At 39.8% G+C, this 27111-nt stretch overlaps 1 protein-coding gene, 1 long non-coding RNA gene and 1 gene segment (V, D, J or C); 1 reads left to right on the top strand and 2 right to left on the bottom strand.

The window, feature by feature from the left end:
• Window positions 1-543: 543 nt before the first annotated feature.
• Window positions 544-4492, bottom strand: LOC139064215 (immunoglobulin kappa constant-like). The segment is given in 5 exon segments: window positions 544-880; window positions 1578-1658; window positions 2756-2843; window positions 2988-3162; window positions 4473-4492. Coding segments are annotated over 5 exon segments (603 nt in total).
• Window positions 4493-6014: 1522 nt separating this feature from the next.
• On the bottom strand, window positions 6015-7680 carry LOC129164556 (uncharacterized). Its single transcript, XR_011517304.1, has 3 exons — window positions 7525-7680; window positions 7347-7434; window positions 6015-6267 (listed from the first exon to the last, which is right to left on the bottom strand). It is a non-coding gene; the product is annotated as an uncharacterized lncRNA (long non-coding RNA).
• A 7278-nt stretch (window positions 7681-14958) lies between these two features.
• Window positions 14959-27111, top strand: part of LOC107394447 (cell adhesion molecule CEACAM5) — a 33046-nt gene continuing 20893 nt past the window's right edge. The window contains exons 1-7 of the mRNA XM_015973376.3: window positions 14959-15112; window positions 15333-15659; window positions 17362-17525; window positions 17747-17873; window positions 20664-20942; window positions 23216-23494; window positions 23595-23849. Coding sequence (XP_015828862.3) covers window positions 15067-15112; window positions 15333-15659; window positions 17362-17525; window positions 17747-17873; window positions 20664-20942; window positions 23216-23494; window positions 23595-23849 — 1477 coding nt within the window. The 5' untranslated portion in view covers window positions 14959-15066. The remainder of the gene's footprint in view (window positions 15113-15332; window positions 15660-17361; window positions 17526-17746; window positions 17874-20663; window positions 20943-23215; window positions 23495-23594; window positions 23850-27111) is intronic.

Below are 27111 nucleotides of genomic sequence, written 5' to 3' on the forward strand. Positions count from 1 at the left end.
CAACTGAATTATCAGCTCAGGTATCTGTTTAGTAGAGGAGTAAATACTTCATTAAGGTCATTGGTTTGGCTACTTTGTCTCTTATTGTTTGGCTGATTTAGGTCCGTGACCCTCCTGAGGAGTCAGCGCTAAGACTGTGGACAAGGTCCAGCTGCATCTTCCAGATTACAATTTTTTTATCAACATTTTTTTCGGTTGAAAAACTCATGAGTTTTGTGTCAAAGGAAATCAAATATTTGCTTTGATCTAATAAACATTATAATCATTACATATGTTTATTGAAAGCTGCAGGTAAAATCATACTGATGATAAACAGAGTTTTATTTCATGTTTTATGAAGTTCTAAACTCTGATGTTATTTATTAATTAAAAACATAACAGTGGAAAAGTTGGTTGGCCCGTTTTGGTTAATCTTTCTATTTAAATAAAAAACTGAAAATGATTAAATAACAATGAGAAACAACCTGTAATAATTATGAAATACACAATGCAACATAATTTATTTTATTTAATCTGATTTATTGTGTGCAGATGATGAAATAAGGAACTGTTTAATTCTGGGAAACATCAATCAAAAATACAGAAAATGACAAAATTTGCAAAAGAAAAAAATGATGGGAAAAGGTCCAGTGAGCCTGTTTTCACTGGGAACACTGGTCTCTCCTGAGTGACTCTGAGACTGGAGACTGGGAGCCCTGGGTGGCCTCACAGGTCACAGAGCCCACCTTCCTCCACTGGTCTGCAGTGAGCCTCAGGGTGCTGCTCCAGCTGTAGAGGCCGTCCTTCATCACCACGGGGCTCCTGTCCTCCTCCCAGCTGCTGCTGCTGCCGTCCACCTTCCAGGACAGACTCCAGTCTGAGGGGACTCCCCTCTGCTTCACTCAGGGTGAGGAGAATCATGTTTCTGTCATGTGAAAATCATTTGGAGTGTAGCTGAGTTTCACCTCACCATCTCATGTCCAGTGTTTCTTCTCTCTCCTCAGGGTCTGATGGACAACATGTTGTGACTCAGCCAGCAGCCAGATCAGTGCAGCTTGGTCAGACCGTCTCTGTGGACTGTAAAGTCAGTCCACCAGCAGCTCTGTATATTCCTTTACAACACCATCTGTCCTGGTACCATCAGACACCTGGAGAAGCTCCTAAACTCCTGATTTATTTAACATCAAGCAGATTTTCAGGAATCTCCTCCAGATTCAGTGGAAGTGGATCAAGGAATGGAGCTGACTTCACTCTGACCATCAGTGGAGTTCAGGCTGAAGATGCAGGCATTTATTACTGTCAGAGTTACCACAGTGGCAATGTGTTCACACAGTGAAAAAGCATCGTACAAAAACCTCTTTCAGTCTGACTGAACAGAAACTGATGCAGCTCACTGAACACACTCAGGTTTTCAGGCCATGATGAATTAAACTTTGTTCCTAAATATTCAGAAGTTTTAGAAAAAAAGTGTTTCGAATATTACAATAGAAATTATCTTAGTGATGATTATCTTAACACCAACAACATTTTCCAATAATTCTTTGCCACTTAAAAGAAGCAAATATCACTTTGATTTTACAAATGATTTTTATTCTGACATGAATAAATGAGCGTGGCCTTCCCCTGCTGCAGCTCCTCACTGGAGGGAGGCAGCACCGTCAGGATGGAACGGGTATCGCCTAGGAGACACCAATCAGGTTAGAGATCAGAAGCAGTTTGACTCTTTCTCATCAGGAAGTTTCTAGCAGATGTTTTTCTGCTCCACTAGTCTGACTCTCACACCTTGTTTCACTTCCTTTATAGAAACCTGTCAGTTTATCAGCTAGAAGAGAATCAGAGTTTACATGAAATAATAATTGATTGCTACAAAAAAAGAACAAAAATGTCACCCTTGTTGTCTGTTATTGGTCAACGGATAATTTGTAAGCTTTTACTTACTTTTTGCATTCTTCAATAAAATTTGTAAATATGGAAATATTTACCGATTTATTAATTAATTAGGATATCCGGAGATATCTACGGGGCACCACCCCTTCTAACGGGGGACAAATTGAATCCAAAACTATTATCAGTCTCGTCCAAACGTTCTGTGAATCCTAACGAGCTGCAGTTGAATAATTCATATCACACAAACTCAATCTGAGAAAAAATCTTAATTGGCTATACATTTATTAACTAATATCATCACTTCAGCTCCTTCTGAAGCATTAATCAATCAATATCAACCAACTGATTTTATCAAATGAATAACATGTAATTAAACAATGAAATAATAATGTAATACAATCTGACCCAATAAGTGTGTGTTTTAGCTTGAGTCCCCCCAAACAATAAAAACAAGTATGTGTCTGTGTCCCCTAAACAGGGAAAACCAGAATGTGTGTGTGTGTGTGTGTGTGTGTGTGTGTGTGTGTGTGTGTGTGTGTGTGTGTGTGTGTGTGTGTGTGTGTGTGTGTGTGTGTGTGTGTGTGTGTGTGTGTGTGTGTGTGTGTGTGTGTGTGTGTGTGTGTGTGTGTGTGTGTGTGTGTGTGTGTGTGTGTGTGTGTGTGTGTGTGTGTGTGTGTGTGTGTGTGTGTGTGTGGGCAACTTGCACTTTAAACTTCCGAAGCACTTTCAATCACAGTAACTTAAACTTAATTCACTCAAAACACTTCAAAACGATCAAGAAACAACACAAAAGATCAATCATGAATGAATATCTGATAGTTTGTCAGCCTGGCCACAGCATAAAAACTATTTAAGATATTAAACAATAACAAACAACAAAACGGCTTACTCTTAAAAGGATCCGATGGCGTTTTTTGGTACGAAGAGAAAACCGGTTCTACTATAAAATGATCCGCGGTTAGATCTCTTACTTTGGTCTAGAAGAGACGAAAGAAAAGAAGAGAGAGAGAAAAATAAAATAAAAATCAAACTGTTACGTTAGCAAACCAAGGCGTCCCTTTGTTCTTTGCGCTGATTAGATGGTGGTTCCGTTGCTTTCCAGCGGTTCTGTGTCCTCACACGTCCGGAGTCGTAGCAGCGAGCAATTTGCCACACATCAGCACAAGGAGAGCAGATCTGATGGGTTTCCACTGCTTTTCAGCGGTTCTGTGTTCGATCCACTTCAGAGCCAGGCCTCCCGCGTGCTCACGTTGTCTTGAGCCGTAGCAACCAGCGTGTCCTTCACTGCCAGTTAAACTGGACAAAAGAACGGAGTTATGTTTCGTTTCGCTAGAATTTACAGCTTCCAGCTGTCTCCGTGTGGTTTGGCGCATGCGCAGAACGTGTTTCCGGTATGTGGCGGTGACGTCATCACATTGCTTCTGGCTCAAGGAATCATGGGAAATGAAGTTGTAGCTGGCACTGATGTTTAATTATGCTCTTCAGAGCGCAGATAACAGTCTTTTGGAGAAATTACTGCATAGTATTTCCTCATGAGGGCATGCTGGCGCTGGAATATATTCCAGCTTTTCAGAGCAAATGACACAGTCTTTTGGAGAAAATACTGAGTAGCAATTTCTCATGAGGGCAGGTCCTCAACACCCTTAAATTAAAATGAAAAGCTTTTAAATCACTTTCTTCTTAACTGAAACTTGTTTAGTAATTTAAGGTTTTCCTTTAAAATTACACTCTAGTAAATGACACACACCAGTGGTGGCTGGTGAAAAATATTTTCGGTGGGGCTGTGCTATTTTTTTTTAAACAAACTTGTGCTTTCTGAGCTTTGTGCACATCTTCACTATTTCCTGAATTAAGCACAGCTCTTTTATTTCCTGTCTTACATTATTGGACAAACTGATTAATCCAGGTGTGTCTGACTATTGGCAAACTGCCTTGTGGACCAAGGTTGAAAAATACTGCATTAAATTGCACAAAAAATAACATGACCATAAATGGTAAATAGGCAATGCAAGAGGCAAGTAACAAAAACATTTTGTTTAATTTCAACATTTGAGTGAACACGAAAAATTATGAGCAGGTCACTGTTACAGTAATGGTAGTAAACACCACTTAGACAAAATGCCAGAAATTTACACTGTTAGGACTTATGGAAAGTGGAAACACTTTCATAGGAAATAATGTCATCAGTATCCTCTTACAAATGTCATATTTCCCACTTCCCAAGCTGGGACATTTGTTTGCTGCAGCAGAAGTGTAACAAGTAAAATGGAATCAGATTGATGTATGTACAAATTTACTTGAAATACACATTTACATGATTAAATATGTATAATAGGTATGTGTGTTGAAATTAGTTTTTACAGTTATTGCACATTAAACAATGTACATGTTATTAAACAAATGTCCCGGTTTGTGGGACAACCAAGGATTTCTGATTCTGGTTGTCTTGTTTACAGAAATGTAATGTACAGCTTACCTCTGCACCCAGCTGCTGTTCTCCCTGTCCAAACGTCCTCTGTTTCTTTGTTGGCTGCTGCACTGATGCGCTGCATTCCTCAGTCAGAGAATGAATGGAGTCCCCAATGAGACACAAGTTCCACATCCACCTTCTGTCGATCCCAGCCATTTTGAATATCAAACACAGAAAGCAAAATAACGCATTAGCGTGATTGCATCCAGCTAGCCACTGCTTCCTGGTGTACAAATTTTTGGAGAAGCGTCGTGTGTACAGTTTACCCTTCTCCTTGTCCTGCTGGCTTATCTTTACGTCGGGCTGATTTGGTCCAAGCTCTTTGACATTAAGTTTTTCCACCATAGTTCTCCTCTCGAACGGATACTGGAGGAGACCGAACTGAATTCAATGGCTGCTGAGATCCGGTATCCTGGTTGTAGGCGCACTGTCTACGTCTGCGTCACGACCATCAAAACGTGCTGGAGTCGAGACTCTCCGAGTTCTACCGAACATCAACGAAAGCCTTGGCGGTAGCTCTATCGCCCATCATGCTTCTGACACTTTCTGAAACAACGTCGACGCTGATTGGATACATTCCCATTCCTACCCTTTGATTTTCTTGTCAGCAATTGGAAAACTGGTCCCGTCCTGTTTGGGCGATTGAAAAACAGCACACAGCCTCCACCGCTCGGCAGAGACCGGCAGAGATCGGCAGAGACCAATATAGATATATATACATATATGATTTATTTTTGTTACAAAACACACAATTAACTTAGAATATGTGATTATTGTTCATTTTATTTATTTATTTTTTAAAATAAAAATTAAAAACACAGGGGAAACTGGGAGGGCGGGCGGCGCCCTATCGCCCTCTACTTGCCAGCCGCCACTGACACACACACACACACACAAGGAATGCTGCTTGCTTATTTATTTTTATAAAAAAGTTTTAAAAAATGATACAGCTCATTAAAACACCATTAAAAGAATATATTTTATTAAGATCACTATCCATCTATATCTATATATACATATAATTATAAATAATTTTATAAGCAGTCTTATTTTATATTGGGTGTCTCAATGGCTGAAATGGATAAAAAGCTGTTACATTTTAATTTAAAGATTTGAGATTCTAGTCAAAAATAAAGAACATTTCTCCAAATGTACTTTAATGTGATCATTATAATTCTAATGCTTACAACTTTGTTTTTATTGTCTGCAATGCATAGCCTATATCTTTATTAAATGTGCGTTTAGCTGTAACGAGGTAATTCTCTCTAATGTGTACACAGAGGTGGACATCAGTGCTGCAGTGAAATTCCCAAGATCAGTCTGCTTTGCTAACAAATATAGTTAAATCTGACCTGCATTCTAAATAAATACTGTTAGGTGAAAACATCAGTAGGCATTGAGTTATTGATACAATCCCTAACAGCCAGAATGGAAGAAGAGCATGCTGGGTCATCCTGGATCTGAGCCTGTTCTGTGTATTTACCTACAGGATGCAATAAATGTCTACAAGGTTGAGTTTGGACCATTACATCTAAAAGAAAACATACAATCAGTGATTTTTTAAATTTTTTACATTAATATACAAATTTTCTAAGTATTAACCTCACAGCAAATAAGTAGAACTATATAATAAACAGGCGTTATGCACACAGGTGCTTTGGGTCCCAGTGCTGTGGTATCTAGGTTTCAGAGTTCCTGTCCTCCTGCCATCTTCTGTTGTCCTCAGGATAGGAACTGATGTTTCCTGATGATGAGGGAGGGGCAGTATGTGGGCTTCAAACTGGTCCTGGATAACAGTGGGAGACCTCCGTTGTCTGAATACTGAGACCAGAGGGTTGGTGAGATGCTGATCTTCTCTACCTCATCTAGAAACGGAGTTGGTTTAGGGAAAACTTTTCCAATGACCAGTTCCATGATGTCATCGCCATATTCTGCAATGATAGACAATAACTTTAGTGACATATTTTGTTTACAAGCAGCTTTAGGAAAGTTGGTTCTTTAGCTTTCATGTTTATAGTCACGTTTGTGTTGTTTTGGTTTACTTTGTTTACAAGTTCACTTTGCTGCAGTGACTTCATATTTTCCTACAGATGTAATAATATAGTGACACTAAAATTATACGAATGATTCCTTATGAAAGGAAGCTCATTATGGGCTCGACACACGGGAGGCGACAAACGACCGCGATCAGCGAAATTTGTCGCTGTCGCTTTTATTACCTGTCACACGGGAGGCAATCCGCGGCAGCGGCAAAGCCGTCTACGCGTTCTGTTCCATGGCAAAATCGAAACTTCCGTAGTTTTGTTTGGCTGTGCCAGGTTGGAGGGAATTAAGGTTATTTAAGCGGTTCAGAGTTAATAAAGTGGTAGATATGATGTTTCACAAGGTGCTGCTAGAGTTATGTGAAATCTTACTTCTGATTTTACTATATAAAAAACATAATAATAATCAACTTCTCCTTCATGTTTGCTCGGAGATGTGCGGAGCATCCTGTCCGCTCATTGGTCAGTGAATGAAACCTCCATTGATTGGTCCTCGTCCGAGCGACAGCGATGAAAAGTTGAAAATGTTTCAACTTTCTGGGATCGCGTCACTGGGTCGTACGTGCACGACACGTGCACGAGTGCAAACTTTCACACGCACGTTTTTCGCGTTTCGCTTGGTAGGGAGAGACCCGCAATTATCGCTTTGTCGCGCATGTCTCATTGAAAATGAATGGAGGAGAGGCGATGTTGCCTCCCGTGTGTCGAGCCCATTAGAGAGCAGTGCAGACAGACTTACTACATGCTGCAGCTGTTTTTGTAGGCCAGCTGCTGCTGAATTTGGGGAAAGTTATTCTGTACATGTCCAGATCAGATGGTTGTTTACAGAAAGTAATGTAATTCAATAATTTCTAAACAGACTAAACAAGTAAAACATCAAATAAATCACTCTGCTGTCATCAGACAGAGTGATTCAGGGGGTGAGGTGTTCTTAATGATGAGGATGGCTGAGGTGTGTCATCACTCACTTTGGTCTGGTCCAGACCGTCTCTTTACTGGTGGGTCTCCTTCTTCAGTAGGTGACGTGAAGCTCCAACATCTGAACGTTCTGTGTTCCTTAGAGGAGAAGAAAAGTAACATTAGCAAGCTGGCTAGATTATTTTTTACTAGCATCTCAAGGCCTTGGAGAAGCAGATCTTCACTTACCTAAACATCAGACCAGTTTGTCCCAGCTGAGCTCATCAGGGCGTTAGTCTGACAGCCTGTCAGTGAAACACGGCTCCAGCCTTCTGGATGTGGACTCTAAAAAGCAAAGGAGCATTTTTACTTTTGTTTCAATTATTTAACAGCTGATTTTATCAGCTTTCCGACGCTCATGCTGATACAGACGGTGAGCTTTGCTGCGTCTGACTGATGCAGAGTTAGTATTTATATCTGCAGTGAGACAAAAAACTAACCTCACTTCACTCAGAGATTGTTCTTTAAAACTCTATTAAATCCACTGTGTTGACGCACTTTAATGACTTTGTCACGCTGCATTTTAGCTGATATGGGACTTTATTTACTGGATGCTAAGATTACATCACACTCACGTAGAATAACACACAGGCTCTCTGCTGCTACAATTAGTGGAAGGTTATCATCTGTTGTTCTGTTGAACAGAAATCCCAGATCACGTCTTATTCCATGAAAATCGGCCAAATCCACATTAATCTGGGTGCTAACTTTACTAGCATACTGTGCTAGCGATAGCAAGTCGGATGCTAACGCTTTAGTGCTGCTAATGCCCGTAAATCTAAAGTAAAGTTTGTCGACATTTTAAAGTGATATGAAGCTTACCGCTCTGCTGCTGTGTCCCGTCGCTGCCACATTCAGATGGAAATAACTCATTTTAGATAGATGAAGCCCTCAGTACTTAGCCACTAGCCTGGAGACACGAACGAACGAACCGCGCGCGCACGCACACACACACACACACACACACAACTTCTGTGTTTTTTTAGCAGTAGTGTCATCAGCTCCTGGGTTTAAATACTGCCACACCACCCTTCCTTAAAACGAGGAACAGTTTTGAGCTGTGTGTGGCTAAAATAACCAGACATTCTGCATTTTTCCAATAGGACTACAAAAAATCTTAGCGAGAAGAAAAAATGGCAGATTGGCTCTGTGTTTAGCCGAGGGCTATTACCATATTTGGTAGTTATCCTGACGAAATAAATTACTGATGTAATAGATAATTTGAAAAACTGAACGGGTGGACAAATATGCCCAAAACTTAATTATTAAATATCTAAATAGCAACTCCAGTGAATAATATAAGCCTTTTTTGCTCATTTAGACACTTAAAATGTGAAACACACTGTGTTAATGGATAAAAAGTGGGGTTTTCATGTTATTTCTCCTTTAATTGGCTATACATTTATTAACTAATATTTCCATTCCATATCATCATTCTAATATCATCACTTCAGCTCCTTCTGAAGCTTTAATCAATCAATATCAACCAACTGATTTTATCAAATGAATAACAAGTAATTAAACAATGAAATAATAATGTAAAACAATCTGACCCAGTAAGTGTGTGTTTTAGCTTGAGTCCCCCAAACACTAAAAACAAGTATGTGTGTGTGTCCCCCTAAACAGGGAAAACCAGAATGTGTGTGTGTGTGTGTGTGTGTGTGTGTGTGTGTGTGTGTGTGTGTGTGTGTGTGTGTGTGTGTGTGTGTGTGTGTGTGTGTGTGTGTGTGTGTGTGTGTGGGCAACTTGCACTTTAAACTTCCGAAGCACTTTCAATCACAGTAACTTAAACTTAATTCACTCAAAACACTTCAAAACGATCAAGAAACAACACAAAAGATCAATCATGAATGAATATCTGATAGTTTGTCAGCCTGGCCACAGCATAAAAACTATTTAAGATATTAAACAATGACAAACAACAAAACGGCTTACTCTTAAAAGGATCCGATGGCGTTTTTTGGTACGGAGAAGAGAAAACCGGTTCTACTTTAAAACGATCTGTGGTTTGATCACTTACTTTGGTCTAGAAGAGATGAAAGAGAAGAAGAGAGAGAGAAAAATAAAATAAAAATCAAACTCTTGCGTTAGCGAACCAAGGCGTCCCTTTGTTCTTTGCGCTGATTAGATGGTGGTTCCGTTGCTTTCCAGCGGTTCTGTGTCCTCACACGTCCGGAGTCGTAGCAGCGAGTGATTTCCCACACATCAGCACCAGGAGAGCAGATCTGATGGGTTTCCACTGCTTTTCAGCGGTTCTGTGTTCGATCCACTTCAGCAGCCAGGCGTCCCACGTGCTCACGTTGTCCGGAGCCGTAGCAACCAGCGTGTCCTTCACCACCAGTTAAACTGGACAAAAGAACAGAGTTAGGTTTCGTTTTGCTAGAATTTATAGCTTCCAGCTGTCTCCGTGTGGTTCGGCGCATACGCAGAACGTGTTTCCGGTATTCGGCGGTGACATCATCACATTGCTTCTGGCTCAAGGAATCATGGGAAATGAAGTAGTAGCTGGTGCTGATGTTTTATTATGCTCTTCAGAGTGCAGATAACAGTCTTTTGGAGAAATTACTGCATAGTATTTCCTCATGAGGGCATGCTGGCGCTGGAATATATTCCAGCTTTTCAGAGCAAATGACACAGTCTTTTGGAGAAAATACTGAGTAGCAATTTCTCATGAGGGCAGACCCTCAACACCCTTAAATTAAAATGAAAAGCTTTTAAATCACTTTCTTCTTAACTGAAACTTGTTTAGTAATTTAAGGTTTTCCTTTAAAATTACACTCTAGTAAAATTTAACTACTTCATATAATAAGTAACAAAATGTTTAAATGACTGAAATAATAAAACACCTAATCAATGTTAAACAGTTAATTATTATATATTAATCCCTAAACTACACAAACATTTAAAATATCTAATAAAAAATCAGTAAGTTCTTCTGTAACACATACTCCTGTCCTGGAACTTCTTCACTGGCTCCCTGTCATTTTCAGAGTGCAGTTTAAGTTATTGACCTTTGTATTTAAAGCTCTCAATGACCTGGCACCTCCCTATCTCTCTGACCTTCTCACTCCATATGTACCCACGCGCACGTTGAGGTCGGCTGACCTTTTGCTGCTGTGCACGCCGCGGATGCGATTCAAATTGCAGGGTGAAAGAGCATTTGTGCATGCTGCCCCAAAGCTATGGAACTCATTGCCCATTGGAGTTCGGCAGGCTCCATATCTGGCGGTTTTTAAATCTCGTTTAAAGAACCACTTTTACACTTTGGCTTTTAGACAGTGACTCGTTTTAGTGTTTTATTGTATCATTGTTTTAATGTGTTCTTAGTATTCATCATGTTTTATCTGCTTTTGATTGGGATTTTTATCCTCTGTTTTAGTTCTTTCAAATGGTTGTGTTTTGTTTTAGCCTGTGCAGCACTTTGGGCAGCTCCCATGCTGCATTTAAATGTGTTATATAAATAAACTATGCTATGCTATGCTAACAAACTAAAAATCCATCATTAGATTTTTGTTTGTTTATTTTCTAAAGTTTTGTTGACAGAATCACAAAGAACTTTATTCACCTTTGATCTCAGTTTGTCTAAAATAATGAGAAGAAAACCTCCAGATGAGTAAATGACCATGATTATTATCTCTACATCAGACACAGAACAGATCGCTGGACTATTTTCCATCAGCTCAAAATAAATTGTTGTTCACATTTTTAATGTTGATTGTGATTAATGAGATCAATAAGAGGAAAAATTACTGCAAGCCTGTTGAGCTACACCTGCCCCATTTATTGTATTTATCCTAGTGAATCTATAATTAAACGGATAAACTAGTAGTAGCACATCCAACGTCAAAGGAAGTAAAAAGTTATTATCAGGAGAGGGAGAATGTTTAAGTGGTTAGCAGCAGTGTGCTAGACGATGGCCCCCTCCATGAGGCCACCACAGCTCAGCAGAACATCGTTGTAGCTTCTTCTGGGGAGAAAAACACTTAGAGAGAAAATAAAGTTAGCAGCTGAAATAGCAGGAAATAATACAGTTAAAGAGCAGATTGTAGAAGAAAGTAGTCGAGTGTGGAAAATGGTCAGTGTGCCCTCCAGCAGTCTAAGCCTATAGCAGCATAACTACAGAGATAACTCTAGATAATCTATCCTATTTAGATGGAGGCATGTTGGAGGCAGGGCAAGGGAGAGCCATATTTACCGACTGTACACTCCACCTCCCTCTACTCCCCCACTTGTCCAGATTTAGGCTAACATCAGATTTTAACCGTAGGCCCTATCAAATAAAAATGTTTCAACAGCTGCACTCAAACAAAAAAATGCTTAGATTGTAAATATTAATACTACTACTACTACTACTACCACTACTACTACTACTACTACTAATAATAATAATAATAACAGTAAGTTTGCATCTATTTTTCCCTCCAATGTACAACAGCTCAAATATGATGAGCTTGTATTCATGTTCAGATGAACATATCCACAAAATAAAAGCAACTGAAATAGTTTTAAAATGTATTATTTCTTAAATCCTTATCTGAGACAGAAAAAGAACTAAAACCACTCAAACTATACAATAATTTACAGAATAAATAAGAACATTCATTTTAATGAAACCATTCCCTTCATCATCATCATCATCATCATCATCATCATCATCACCTTTATTTATGTAGTTTTCACCAACGCTCATGATAACCCAAAGTCCTACAAACATATAAAAGCAGACAAACATGCATCATGCTACATTATTAGATTAAAATATGTCTTCTACATTCCAGAGTTTGAGCGCCGTGATGGAGAAAATTATTTCAGACATGGCATTGGCAGCTTTAGCTGCAGCTGAAAAAAGGGCTGGTGAGGGAATGCATAGGTGTAGGGTATCATAGGGAGGGCGGGCACTCTGCAAAACCTTGCATTCAAAATGAAGATTTTTAAAATTTACCGACCAGACACCAGTGAAGGGCAACCAGGATTGGAGAAATATGAAAGCCCTTCTTGGCGCCATACAGAACCAAGCGTTGTTCTATCTGTACCCTGGTCAGTGGTGCCTGAATTATATCAATAACAAAAAGAGTTACAATTTGACTTTTTTCTTCTTTATATGATTTCTTTGAGTTGAAAAAATAAAAAAATATAATAACAATAAAGAACTCCTAAAAGTACACCAACTACATAAAAATTAGAACTCAATAGATTTTTAAAAGATGTATAATGATATTTAACATTCATCTTTTTTTAGTTCAGTACCCTTCCACGTCAACGTGAGACTTTCTCTGTTATCTTCTTCAGTGTCGTCTCATTTCCATGACTAGAAACTGTAATGAATACTAATGGGGAATTTTTGTGTAAAAGGGGGAAATTAACATTAGATTTTAAGTCATTTATTATCATAAATTCATTAATTTAACTCTTTGTTCTGGTCTGATCAAGTTAGTCAATATTCCCCTTTTTTGACCTTGTTCAATGGAACTAATTGAATAAATCATCAATTACTGTAACTATTGTACTGAACATACCACAGAATAAATAAATTAATCATATAATAATTATATATTGTAACATTTGTAATTGAAATCGTAAAATCCAATCAAGAACAAAAAATAAATAAAAAGATTCAAAGTGAATACATTTCACAGCATGGTGCTGCCCCCTAGTGGAATTCTGTGGGAACAAATTATTGCCATTTTAAGACTTTCAACCATGGACATATAAATATTTCAACAAATGAAGAAGAAGAAGAAGAAGAAGAAGAAGAAGAAGAAGAAGAAGAAGAAGAAGAAGAAGAAGAAGAAGAAGAAGAAGAAGAAGAAGAAGAAGAAGAAGAAATCTTTTTAGATATCGCCTCTCAAGATAAAAATCACGAGGCACTTATGCATGACAGAACATATTAAAACTAGATAAAAATGGTTGCTTTGAAACATAAACTCAGTTATCTGTAAACAGTGAAGGCTGGTTTCTGCTGCTGAGAATTATTTGTTGTCTACTGGCTTTCCTCTTCTGACAAACGTGTATTTTGTTTACTCATATCGTGATTGTGTCCAAAATACAAACGTCCTCAAATGAGTGTTGTAAACAAGTAGCATCTTTTATCTTATTGATCATTAAATTCTACTAGGGTCCCTGCTTCTCCGTTGGATTATACATTTTTTACAGATCCACTAGAGGGCAGCACTGACATGCAGAGCAAAATCATTTTTCTTCCCATACAGTCTGTCTAGGTTTTCAGGTGAAAGGGTTGCAATGGTCATTAGATGTATTTTGAGAAAAAGGTAAAGAAAGAACGAAAACTAATCTCTAGTCAGACAGTCCAATAAAGATGTATAATTTAAAGCGTGTAGTTTTCCTGGTGATAGTGGGCAGTACATACTTAATGACACAATGTGTAGTTTTAACCAGTAATTTCTGGAAATATCCATCAAAATGTTGTTGGAAATTAATTAAATGATGCCCATAAAAATCAGGTCTAAAACACATGGGGGCGGGTCTAAGTCTCTGGGCAATGCCATATTGGACTTCATGTTTCTTTTACAGGAGCCCATAAGGACAAAATGTATTTACTGATTTGTAACAAATGGTTTCAAAACTTTCGCCATTCCTACATGTTGTAGTTTTACACATTTACCTCTTCACTTGATGCCAGTGAGGAAAGGGAGTTTGATGTGCTTGTTATTTTTGCTGAAGTTTGCACTTCCCAGGGCTTTTTGACCCTAATGGGCATCCATTTGTATGGCCACTCCAACACAAAAATACTTCTTGCTTGCAACGATTTAGGAATGTACTGCCCCACATCACCAGGAAAAACACACACTGTCACTTTAACTTTAGCTTTCCTTCTCTGTTGACTAATTCAGTATTTATCCATCACCACAACAAGGTTAAACATCCACTTTAAAGGTTGCATTTATCCTATTCTTAATGTATGAATGTTGGTAATTTTGAATAATTTGAAACTCTCTGACCCTAAATGTCCAAGTGAAACCTTAATGATCACAACTTTCACAGATACATATTGTACTACTAATGCCTTGTTACAGAATAAAACAGTTCAAATGACTTTAATCATGTAAATGCTCATAAAATAAAGCTTTAACCCAACCACATATAATATTTGGAATCAGCTATATAAACTCATTTTTGACCCATTCATGTAAAAAATAAGATTTTTTTTTTACCTTGGCTGTTTATCGAGATTAGTCTGTGTCACTTCACGCATAGAAAATGTAAAGATTAATTTTGAAAATTTGTATATGACAACATTTCATGATTTTTATAATTAGCAATTATGGAAATATTGTCACATCAGACATGAAAAGTAGATGCCAGAGTGTGGAGTGCATAGCTCCATGTTGGGGCTTATGAACCATCAAATTTCACACCTATGAAAAACTTTGGCTGTATTGAAACTGTTTATGCAGGACTGACAGACATTGCTGCAGGTTATTTTATTTAAATAACTCCTGTCCACAATTGCGAAATAAAATTAAGATCTTTTTAAAAATGTAAACTTAAATAAATAAATAATGAACGGGCCGAAATTCCGTTGCAAAGAGAGGAAAATAGAACCATTGACAACAACTCGTCATTTCCGTGTCAGGACGTGGTTGTGGCGTAGGAGTGATGCGGAGACCAGGGGGAGCCTCCACCTTGTCTGGGTGTGTCTCCTACTAAAAGCAGCAGGTACTGCCGCATTGTTGCTCTCGAGTTTCTGCTAGACGACTTGAACCGTCCAGAATGGATCTATTCGACTTTCTGCTTCTTTTTCTCCTCTCTTTTACCGGTGAGGATAAACTATGTGTTTCATCTGCACACTGATGGATATTTTATATTACTAAATCAGTCTGAAAGCTTCACAGGGTTGTTTTGTTGCGTTTTTTGTTTTAGTTTGTGCAACTTTAGCGAAGCTTCATTCAAATGCTCACATTTCTGTAGGAAATTTATTCCCATTTTCACTCTAAATGTTTCAAATAGTTAACGTGACTTTTTGCGCTCGTTTCCAGGGTCCTGTTTTGCGCAGAGTGTTCTGCCACCTGGTCCAAAGGATGCAGCTGTGGGGCAAAATGTGACCCTTAATCTCCTTTATGTGACGAAGCCAGACGACATCACAGTCTGGAGTTACAGTAACGGAGCTACAGCTACTAACGTCGCTACTCTTCGTCCTACCGGGGTTCAAGTGAACGCAGCATACAAAGGAAGAGCCTCCGTCAACACAACCAACGGATACCTGACTCTCGCCTCGCTGACTGCGAAAGACAGCGGAGAATACAGCGTGAGCATTATAGGAGATGGAGACACTTTAACCGGAGAGATTAAAGTCAGAGTCCTGGGTGAGTCCTTCCGTGTGTTTGTTTGTTTTCCAGGATGTTTATTTGAACGTTTCCACTCGTGAAATCGTAATGCGCGCGTGGGCTGGGCGCGCGGAGCAGGTATCCCTCCGCCACCCAGAAACTCACCTCAAGAAAAAGCGTCGCTTAGCAACTAGAGAAACTTTTAACCACGACGTTTGGTGCCAGAAAGTAAAAATATTAGTCGTACTTTTTTGTTTCCTACTCCATGTAGAGTGCTTGAGACGTGTATATAAGCCATAATACTTGTACATATGTATACATATATATTGTTTTTAAAGTTAGAAAAACACTCGGCTATGGGTGTGGCTCCTCATACTGTAGATACCTGGAAGAGTTGGTTCTACTTACCTATGATCAGGTGTCATTTTTAAACTTATTTTAACATTTTCTTAAAATGTTTTACTTTAATATAGAGTAATTGGATTAAAATGGAGACAAAACAATGTTTCATCCATTTGGTTAGACTGTGTCAGAGGTTAGAAGTATAAAACACAACATAAACCTTTTTAGTAAAAGTGGCTCCAGTTCCTAGCAAATATAATGTCAAGGAACTTTACAGAAAGCAATCAACGCAATTCATTTGGACACAAGTCAAGATTAACACAACTGTGATTTGTAATGCAAGCAGGTTTAGATTAGAAAAGGTTCGTAAAGCATTGAGATATCTAGAACACCAAGAGATTGCATCAAATCATTACTTCAGTGCAACCCCCCACATTGAGCATGCATGAGAAATTGGGTGATGGCGGAAAAGAAAACTGCCTTTCAGTAGGAGAGCTCCAGCCAAAACATTCTCAAGTTGGGTGGGCCACCTCAACAGGCATGGATCTGGACTGGGCCAGTCATCGGTACTATGGAAAGATAAAAATGACAGATAAAAGCAGCATTGTAAAAAAAAAAATGTGAAGGAAAGCCAAGAGTGAGAAAATGTGGTCAGTTATCCAGCATTCTCAGCCAAGCAGCAGACAGACCAACTTTCCAAAGTAGCTACTGTGTGAAGTTAGGATGAGCTCTTCGAGGTCACAGTTGCCACTCCCTCTGTTCCCACACCCACTATTGCTTAACAGGCAGCTACAAGCAAAGTTATGACTCTAGGATTAGTTTATCTGGTCTAGTTGTGGCAGTAATTTAGTTATTTTCATTGATTTTATTCACCAAACAGCCCCATGTGTTCATGTTATTAAATTCTCAAACTTCTAAAAGTAATCAGTGTTTTTTTTTTTTTGTCTGGAGTTAAATTTAATCACCAAAGAAAGTGATGGATTCTTGGTTTCATCCATTATTCTATTCTATCTCATCTCCCATGATGCTTATTCCTGAGTAAGGTTGAGGGGAGCTGGTGCCCATCCCTAGCAGTGATCAGCTTAGAGTCGGGGTATACCCTGTACAGTTCTCTAGTTCATTACAGGGCTACATAAAAGAGGGTACTCACTCATCCACACCTAAGGACCACTTGGAGTGACCAGTTAAGCTAAACATGCAAGTTTTTGGCCTGTGGGACGAAGCAGGAATACCTGGAGAACATGCAAACTCCAAGCCAAAACGCCACAACTGGGATTTGATCCCACAGCCTTTTCACTGCGAGGCAACGGTGCCCAGAGACTGCACCAGCATGTTGCCCCTTTTCTGTTCTGGTAAAAAAATATATATATATTGTTACATTAACTTTATGTCTTTGCAGATCCGGTGTCTAATGTAGTCATCAAGTCTGACCTTCCTGAAGCCATCGAGCAAAACAGCACCGTGGTTCTCACATGTTCTGCCTCAGGCTCTTTCTTGAAATTCTCCTGGACCAACATCACCTCGCCCATCGTGGCTGACGGGACACGGCTGACGTTCACAGATGTGAGTTTAAACATCGTTTGATTGTGCTTGTTTGTTTTATTTGCACGTCTAAGGGAACAATATGAATGTTTGGTTTTATTTAACATTACTTGCAACTCCAAACCTAACTGGCTCCTTTATTTATCTGCAGCTAAACACTGGAATACATGACCATTCTATATAACAGGATTAAGTTGTTTGTTGCTGTGTTATCGATTTTTCTTCCTTGGATTGAATCACAGACGGACAATTCCAGTAAGCTCACCATCAAAGATGTGCTCAGGTCAGACCTGATGGGTCCCATCTTCTGCAAAGCTGAAAACTCACTGCAAAGTGCTCAGAGCCCTGCTTTTAACCTCACTGTTTACTGTAAGTAATTCCCCTACCCTTTGACAGTTCTGCAGATTATGAGCACATGAAGCTAACATTTTAAGTTTGCTTATACTGTTGGCGACCCACAATGAACAATGTGTTGGTGTCTGAATTTTAAACCCGTTTGATATTTCAAAAGACTATATTTATTTCTAAAACGTTCTAGAGTTGTCATGAGCACCATAAACCAATTTTGAAACTGTTTGTCCGAGTTAGAAAATATGATAAAGAAGGGATGAATTTGGGTGAGATTGGCAACCAATGAAACTAAGCTGTGGTTGATTGGAGACTAGAGTCGTTTTCAGCTAGCTTTGAGTTACTTGGTTGCTACAGACATGGGTTTGCCCTCCTAAATCCCAGAATGCAACACAAATCTGGCTACAGGAGGGCATTTGGCTCAGACTTGCGTCTTGCCTGTGTTAGTAGGGATGTTATTTCTCTGTTCACAACTGCACAAACAAACCACACCAAGAGGTTTAACAGTGCAGGGTTCGACATAAATTGACTAAACACTAAATGTGTTTACATGTGTACTAGAAAACTGAATTGTTCCCTTAAATAACCAGCTCAGTGGCCTAGTGGTAGAGTGTCTGCCCTGGGACTGGGAGATTGGGGTTTGATTCCCGGTCGGGTCATACCAAAGACTTTTTAAAATGGAATCTGATGCTTCCCTACTTGATACTCAGCTTTAAGGGGTTGGTTTAGGGGTTCAACCCCCAGATAGTTCCCGAGTGCCGTCACCGCTGCAGCTTATTGCCCTCCTCCATGGGGATGGGTCAAACACAGAGATGAATTTCACCAGTGTGTGATGATGACTATGGGACTTTAACTTAAAAAAAAGGATATATTTTTAATGCATGTAAACACGTTAGTCTTGCTGAAGGCGAACTGGTTTTAATCGTGTTGAAGCTCCTAGATAGTACGTTAGGGAAAGGACTAGATCTGCATGTGAACGGCTCAGTGGGGCTGATACCTGTAACTTCCGGAAGTGATTGTCTGATAATATTATCGCCGCAGTAACACATGCAACAGCATCAAACAGTACAGAACAAACCAAAAAAGCTGTGCTGCAGTGTTGTCCATTCCTTCGGCCATTTTGTATATCTTGTTTTAACTCCGCCTGCTTCACTCCCGCCAGCATTTGTTTACTATTTGTGCTGCTATAAGCTAACTGGAAGAATGTTGCCACCTACTGTACCGGAGTGGAATGAACTCAATTTGAGAGATCGGTTTTCTAACGTACATGTAAACTAGGATGAAGGCTCCCAGTTTATTTCTTTAGATGGACCCAAAATCGACTTGGATGTGCATGTAAACACACTGACTGTAGGTATGAAAATGCACGAAAAGCAAGTGCAATAGGTCTTTTGTTCTGCACGCACATCCACATTCAGCAGATTACTATCCAAGTCTGCTGCATAACAAGGACGCATGTTCATAACATTTACTCTAAACGTCCTGGTATGCAGGATGATTGTGAATAATCGTGTCCTGATATTTCTGCACCTCTCAGCTGTGGCAGTTAGACAGTTATCAGCAGTCTCCATTCATTCCTTTGAGTTTCCATTGTTTGGCATGTTGCACTTGGCTGAATGACTTCCACACCTGTTTGACATCAAAAGGTCACCTATGAGCCAGTGGCTGTCACTCCACCCCAGCAGGCCATTTGTTATAAATACTTAATCTATCTTTTCATTACTCCGAGTCACACCCATGCAGGAGCATGGACATTGTGTCTGGAGCTAGCCGTGCTAAGTCTTAAATCCTTCTCAAATTCAGTTTTTTTTGTTTTTGTCTTTTTTAAAATATCATAGCTGTCTAGTTGTTGCTACTGCTGTGTGTTTGCCGGGCACTCCCTTTCAACCTGTGCTCTCAAGCTAAAACCACAGTGTGTACAGAGCGGCCTACACCCCCTCTCCTTCAGCATGAATAACCTGAAAGGCAGCCGAACCACACCAACCGCAGCTCAGTCCTGTAATTAATTAATCGGCAACATTCAGTACAGTTTAACCTGGTCACGCTGTACATTAAAAAGTAAGGAATCTTACAATCTGACAATGAAAATCAGTTGTTTCTTTAGAAAATGCTGAATTGTGGCAAAAATGAAAGGAAAAGTCTCTAAAATCATGCATGCAAACCTTCTACGTAGACTGAGGTCATTTGGAGTTGTGGGCCCTCTCCTGAAGACCTTTTATGACTCTGTGGTGGCCTCGGCCATCTTTTATGGTGTGGTCTGCTGGGGCAGCAGCATCTCTGCGGGGGGATAGGAAGAGGCTGAACAGACTGATCCGCAGGGCCAGTTCTGTTCTAGGATGCCCCCTGGACCCTGTGGAGGTGGTGAGTGACAGGAGAATGACAGCTAAACTGTCATCCCTGTTGGATATTATCTCCCATCCCATGCAGGTGACTTTGACAGCTATGAGCAGCTCTTTTAGTGGGAGATTGCGGCACCCAAGGTGTGGGACAGAGAGATTGCGGAGGTCTTTCCTCCCCACTGCTGTCAGACTCTACAACAAAACTGTTGGATGAAGTGTCATCTGTATTTCTAAGCTGGATATAGTATGGTTATTTTTTACTCAATTTTTAAGGTATTTTTGAGTTTATTTTATCTCATTACAATTGGACTTATTGTATTTTAGTGTTTTCTCCCTCTGATGCATAACTTTTACTTTGGCTGTAACGAAACAAATTTCCCACTTGTGGGACTAATAAAGGTTCTCTTATCTTATCTTATCTTATCTTATTTTGTACTAGATCGCATAAAAATGTATTTTTAATGTTCTACAGATGGACCAGACAATGTCTTCATCACCCCCCTGAAACCTACGGAGTACATAGAGTCCAAAACTGACTTCAACCTGACTTGTTCGACCACCTCAAGCCCGCCTGCCACCTTCACCTGGTTTCACAACACGACCCCAATCAAGGCCACCGGTCCAATCCTCACCTTAAAAACCATAGAGGAGCAGGGATTTGGGAAGATAACAGGTGACTACAGTTGCAGAGCCCAAAACGCCAAGACCAGCCGGATGGCCTCTTCTGCTGCTGTTCGATTCACAGTGATGGGTGAGTAGCTTTTTGGGAATCTTCCAAGTTTGAGTTTGACAGTTCTGAGCAACGCCAGAGGTCTCCAGTTACTTTGGGAGTGTTTGCTTTTAAGGCAGCGATTCACAACTTTTATTTGGAGGCCGTACTGAAACAAGTGTAGCTTCATTCATGTAATTAAATTACATTTTTAATTGTGTTCCTTTGAGTAAAAGTAAAGATTTTAGCCCACAAAAATGTTCAGCATTCTTATATGTTTGGGATTCTTGATTTAAATTTAAACTTTGGTTAAAAAAAAAAGAAAAAAAATCTACTACAGTTTTACTCTTGTGCACCATGCATCAGTTATTTATTTTACAAATTAAAGAAAAGCCTTTATAGCAGCTTTTTACATGCTTAGTAAATACATATTACTTAGCCAAACTGAACTTAGATCTAAATTTAAGGGATTTTCGCCTCCCAGGTGAGCGATTAAACGTTCTACCCTGCAACATGCTGTAGCAGCTCAAGCCTGTTAAATGAACATTCACAGGCTGATACCAGAATGCATTTTTAGTGCATGACCACTTGCATGCACGGAGAAAAACAGGCGTTTGCTCTAACTTGACTCCCTTATCTCTTGATTGTTCAGGATGTTTTCCAGACTGGAGTTTTCTTTGTGTTTTTCTAAAACCTGTTGGGTTGGTGGATAGTCTTACCCGTCGCCCTGAAGAGTCTCTGGTTCTTTTTGTGTGTGATGAGAACATAAGAAGAACAGTGAGGCATAGTTCAAAAAGGACTTGACTTTACATCGCACTATGATGACTCAAGGTATTTGGCAGGTTGAAACAGTACTGAAGTATGAAATCACCAACTATGTATTTAAGAGGAACCTTCAGTCATCTTTTGTTTCAGTTTGACTTGGTGTGACTTTAGGAAAAATGGCTGCTCACTAGTTTAAAAAAAACTTCTTTTTTTTTTTTTAAGATTTTGCACAGTTAGTGTGGTTATTGTACGTAGGGATGACTCTGCTACAATCACACAACATTTAAGTTCAGTATTTGTAAAAATAACAGAGCAATTTTTGTTTGGGCTAATATGAAGTAGCTGCAGCAGCCATCTTGAATCAGTTTGACTCCAAAATTTAACCAAAGTGACTTTGAGTTTTTTTTAAGTCATCCAGTTGTTCATGAAATATTTGTGGAATCTGTGTGTGACTCAGCAGAAACACGCACAATTTAACAAATCACATAAACCTAAATGTGCACTACTGCACATGTGCAGAGTATTAGATCACTATTTAGTAGGAAAACAGGTTGCCACATTTCTTTTAAATGCAAAAGACATGCAAAACAACCAACAATGTATTAAATAGGTTGTATTTTTAATAGTGATGCACCGATAGGACATTTTTGGACCGATGTCAATATCCGATATTAAGACCACTTCAGTGACCGATAACCGATATTTGCAGATGCCGATATACTGACATTAATGATTCCAAAATCAGCTATTTTGTATAAAAAGAAAATTATTAAGGCTGAATTTACGTTGTTATGTACACCACCCCCCACACACTTTTACGCTTTTGAGATGATTACATTCACTGTTCACATGACTAAACAATTACACAACACCCCCTCACCATCTGAAACAGGCAATCAAATGGAGACAAGATGGAAAAAATATTGGTTAATAGTGGCCCGGTTTTATTAATCGGACCGATGACGATATGTATAAAAATGACATCGGCCAATACCGATATTGATGCCAATATGTTGTCCATCCCTAATTTTTAATATTATGGTCACTAGATTTTAGTGTGCAGACAGACCTGCCCCCTACCCTCAACACAAACTCATCTCAAGGATTTTAGTGCTTGAATAAAAACAACTGCATTTTAGATTAGAAACACAATATTGGTTTTATTTTCCTCAGATCTGTAAACCATAACTGAAAACTTTGAGACTTTTGTGGCTGGTATCAGTTTGTTTTCCTTTAGAGACAAGTTTTGTTTTTATTGTGTAATAAATTACCATAGCAACATCAGTTTTATAATACATCATAGTTACCCATGGTATCGTAGTTTAGGAAGAATTGAGACGCAGCATAACCACATCAGGGTTATTTAGTTTCGTGAACTGTGAAGTGAAAATGTTTTTTCATTATGCAACGAAAAGCCAACTGGTACCAAACTGGAAGCACCCGTATGATCGGTGTCCAACAAACCCTAAGTAAATTTAGATTAAAATTAAAATAAATTTATGCCAAAGAATAAATAATAATATGATCTTTCCTCCCTTTCTTGCTCACAGAGCCTATTTCAGGTGCTAAAATTACCTACCCATCCGGTGTCCTCATCGCCGGCAACAGCTCGGCCAACCTCAGCTGCCAGGCAATGTCGGGCAATGTGACGGAAATAACCTGGCTAAAGGATGACAAACCTCTGGTTTCCAGCCCCCTCGTGGTGATTTCCAGTGACAAAAGCTCAGTTTTTATCAGCTTGCTAAAGAAAGAAGACAATGGACTCTACACGTGCAGGCTACGCAACGCAGTCAGTAAAAAAGAAGATTTCTACAAGATGGTGGTAATCTGTAAGGGTTTGCTTTCTTTCTTTTTTTTTTCGTAATTACAAGTTAATGACTTAATTTTATTAATTGAATCTTGATTATATTATTGTCCCTTGGTGGTTAGATGGGCCTGAACCAGCCAAAGTGGAAGGTGACAATCAAGCACAACTGGACCAACGCGTGGTGCTCACCTGTGCAGCCGCGTCCATCCCTCCCGCAAACATCACCTGGAAGCTAAATGGCACCGTGCTGAATACCAAAACAAATGAGTTTATTATCGAGAATGCTTTGTACAAAGACTCTGGGACGTACACCTGTGAGGCGTACAATGCCGTCACCGGCAGGACTACGACATACTCCCACGTTCTCATGGTTAAAGGTAAGAGTAATGTACACACATTTTAAAAAAGTGTTTATTTTTCTGAATCCCTTTAAATTTTCTATTTCACACACAATAAATTACCTTCAGTAATCATTTAAAAATTTACATGCACAATGTGTTAAAACATTCGACTCTAGCGCTACACAGTTAAGCATTGGGCTACAGTAGACCACATGCATCAAAGGTGCAATATGTCCTTGTGGCGGTGAACGCCATGGTGCACTCACAGCTGCAGAGGAGAGCTACAGCTGTTTTGGGGGTCACAAAGAAACGCCACACACCAGCTTTCCACCGTCTGCACGCATTATTTCCTGTTTCTGCTGCTTCCTGCAGTTAGCTTCTCTCTTGGGTGCCTTGGGTTTTGATCCCCATGTAAATGGAATCGTGTCCACCTCTTTTTATCATCTGCACTGTTTAGCTAAAATAAAACCCATTCCTGACAAGACACCACTTGGAAATAGTAGTTCATGCTTTTATTACAACACAGATGCACTATTGTAATTCCATCCTATTTGGAGTGACCAGGGCAACTTTGGCAAGGCTGCAGCTAGTGCAAAATGCGGCTGGTAGATTTTTGGTGGGAAAAAAGAAATTTGATCGTGTCTCTCCGGTCTTGAAATCCTTGCACTGGCTGCATGTGGATTTCCAGATTCGTTTTAAAGTCCTTTAATTGGTTTTTAAATCGTTAAATGGACTGGCTCAGGAGGTCCCCGGGTCGACCCAGGACACGTTGGAGAGGTTACATCTCCAATCTGGTCCGGGAATGCCTTGGGGTCCTGCCGGAGGAGCTGGTGGAGGTGGCCGGGGAGAGGACGGTCTGGAGCTCCCTAGTTGGGATGCTGCCCCCGCGACCCGGACCTGGGTAAGCGGAGGAAGACGACGACGGACTGGCTCTTGCATATTTGCAGACACTGATACATCCATGTACACCAGCACGGGCACTCCGCTCCGACAGTAGCCTCCTAATCCGAGTTCCTAGGACTCGTTTAAAGACAAGAGGAGACACGGCTTTTTCTGTGGCAGGCCTGAAACTCTGGAATGAGTTACCCTTTAATGTGCGTACTTTATCATCCGTGAGTTTTTAAGGTCAGTCTAAAGACTTTATTTGATCTGGCCTTTACCCATGGCCATTATGGGCTCGACACACGGGAGGCGACAAACGACCGAGATCAGCTAAATTTGTTGCCGTCGCTTTTATTACCTGACACATGGGAGGCGATCCGCAGCCAGGGGAATTAAAGTTATTTAAGCGGTTCAGAGTTAATAAAGTGGTAGATATGATGTTTCACAAGGTGTTGCTAGAGTTATGTGAAATCTTACTTGTGATTTTACTATATAAAACATAATAATAATCAACTTCTCCTCCATGTTTGCTCAGAGGTGTACGGAGCATCCTGTCCGCTCATTGGTCAGTGAATGAAACCTCCGTTGATTGGTCCTCGTCCGAGCGACAGCGATGAAAAGTTGAAAATGTTTCAACTTTCTGGGAACGTGTCGCTGGGTCGCCTGTGCACGACACGTGCACGAGCGCAAAATTTCACACGCACGTTTTTCGCGTTTCGCTTGGTAGGAGGGAGATCCGCGATTATCGCTTTGTCGCGCATGTCTCATTGAAAATGAATGGAGGAGAGGCGATGTCATCTCCCGTGTGTCGAGCCCATTAGTCTGCTTTTATTTTCTTTTATTAGTGCAATTTGTATGTTGTTTTTATTTCTTTTTTTAGTATTTATTTTTATTCTTGTTTTAATCCTGTTATTGCTAATACATTGTCTGTCTGTACAGTGCTTTGGTGTCACCCCTGTGCCTTTAAGGCTTTTTAGAAATAAAGCTTGAGTTGAGTTGAGGAATTGAGAGCCCTCAGTCCAGGAATATATGTAGAACGGGTCTGATCAGTCTTTCGCAACAGCTGCGTCTTGTCTATTGCTGCCACTTAGTGTCTACCACCGTGTCACCTGTCTCCCTCACCCCCACGGCTGTGCATGCACCACCACAGTCATCAACGACTTCCAGCTTTCAATCCACAAATCACATGTGGTTATAGCAGAGCAAGCAGCTTGAGGGGAAGGAGCAAAAATTGACACATAAAGAAGACAAGGAGAGAACTGGCACCACCTTCGCACAAAGTCTGGAGAAAAGAGGACTTTCATATATAGCGGAGCGTTTTATCTTTCATGCCCCTAAACAGCTATCGTATTTCAAGATGGCACATGTCTGTGGGGCGTCGACCACAGCTTATGTATATAAGCTAATGGGAATATTTAGAATAGAAGATGGTGACACACATTAATGAAAAATGAAAAAGGTTGTGAACGAACGGACACACAGAATTTGATATTAAACAAGTAAAAACATTACTCACTGTGCCTTTAATAGAATCCCAATTCACTGACCTGAAGAAAAACAAACAGACACTGGTTGCACTTGGCAACAAACTTCATGTTACGTCACCTGACAGTAATAGAAGCCCAACTGGTTCTTTCGCACACGTTTTATTTGCTTCCCTGCAAAGTATTACTTGTTCCTAGGAGAATGGACAAAGCAGGTCATTAACAATTCCCCCACTAATATACAACCATGTTGCTTACTGCAAAGCTGATTTAGTTCATTTGTACTATTATTAATTCTGTTTAGTTAAATGTAGGGCTGCAACAAACGATTATTTGGATAATCAATGAATCGGATGGGGTCTCGACACGATTAATCGATTAATCGGATTACATGGGGAAATTTTTTAAAACTGCTAGGGAAACACAACGAATCGATGACGCAATTCGTTGCCAACGCTTTTAATAATCGATTTTCATCGATTTTTATCGATTCGTTGTTGCAGCCCTAGTTAACTGATTGCAAGGGTGGCAACCTGTTTTCATCTCCACCAAACACCCTTATATCTGGAGGAAAGAAACTAGGTAGACATCTTTGTTTTAGTTTCCTCTCCACACTGGAATGTTGTTCTTTCTATAGTTCTATACAGGTGCAACAAAAACAAATTTGAATATTATGCAAACGTTAATCTATTTCAGTAATTTTTTGACTGGGAGACCATCTAAAGGCTCATGAACCCTTTGCAGGTGTTTTGGATTTCATTTTCAATGTGGGGTTTTCTTAAGCTGTAAGCCATAATTAACAAATAAAAGCTTGAAATATCTGGCTTTACATGTAATGAGCCTCTCATATATTAGTTTCACCTTTTAAGTAGATTTGCTGATGTAAAAAAACTAAGTTTCACCTGTATAGTAGGGCTGTCGCGGTTGAGGAA

This window comes from Nothobranchius furzeri, chromosome 19, assembly GCF_043380555.1.
Source record: "Nothobranchius furzeri strain GRZ-AD chromosome 19, NfurGRZ-RIMD1, whole genome shotgun sequence".
NCBI lineage: Eukaryota > Metazoa > Chordata > Actinopteri > Cyprinodontiformes > Nothobranchiidae > Nothobranchius > Nothobranchius furzeri.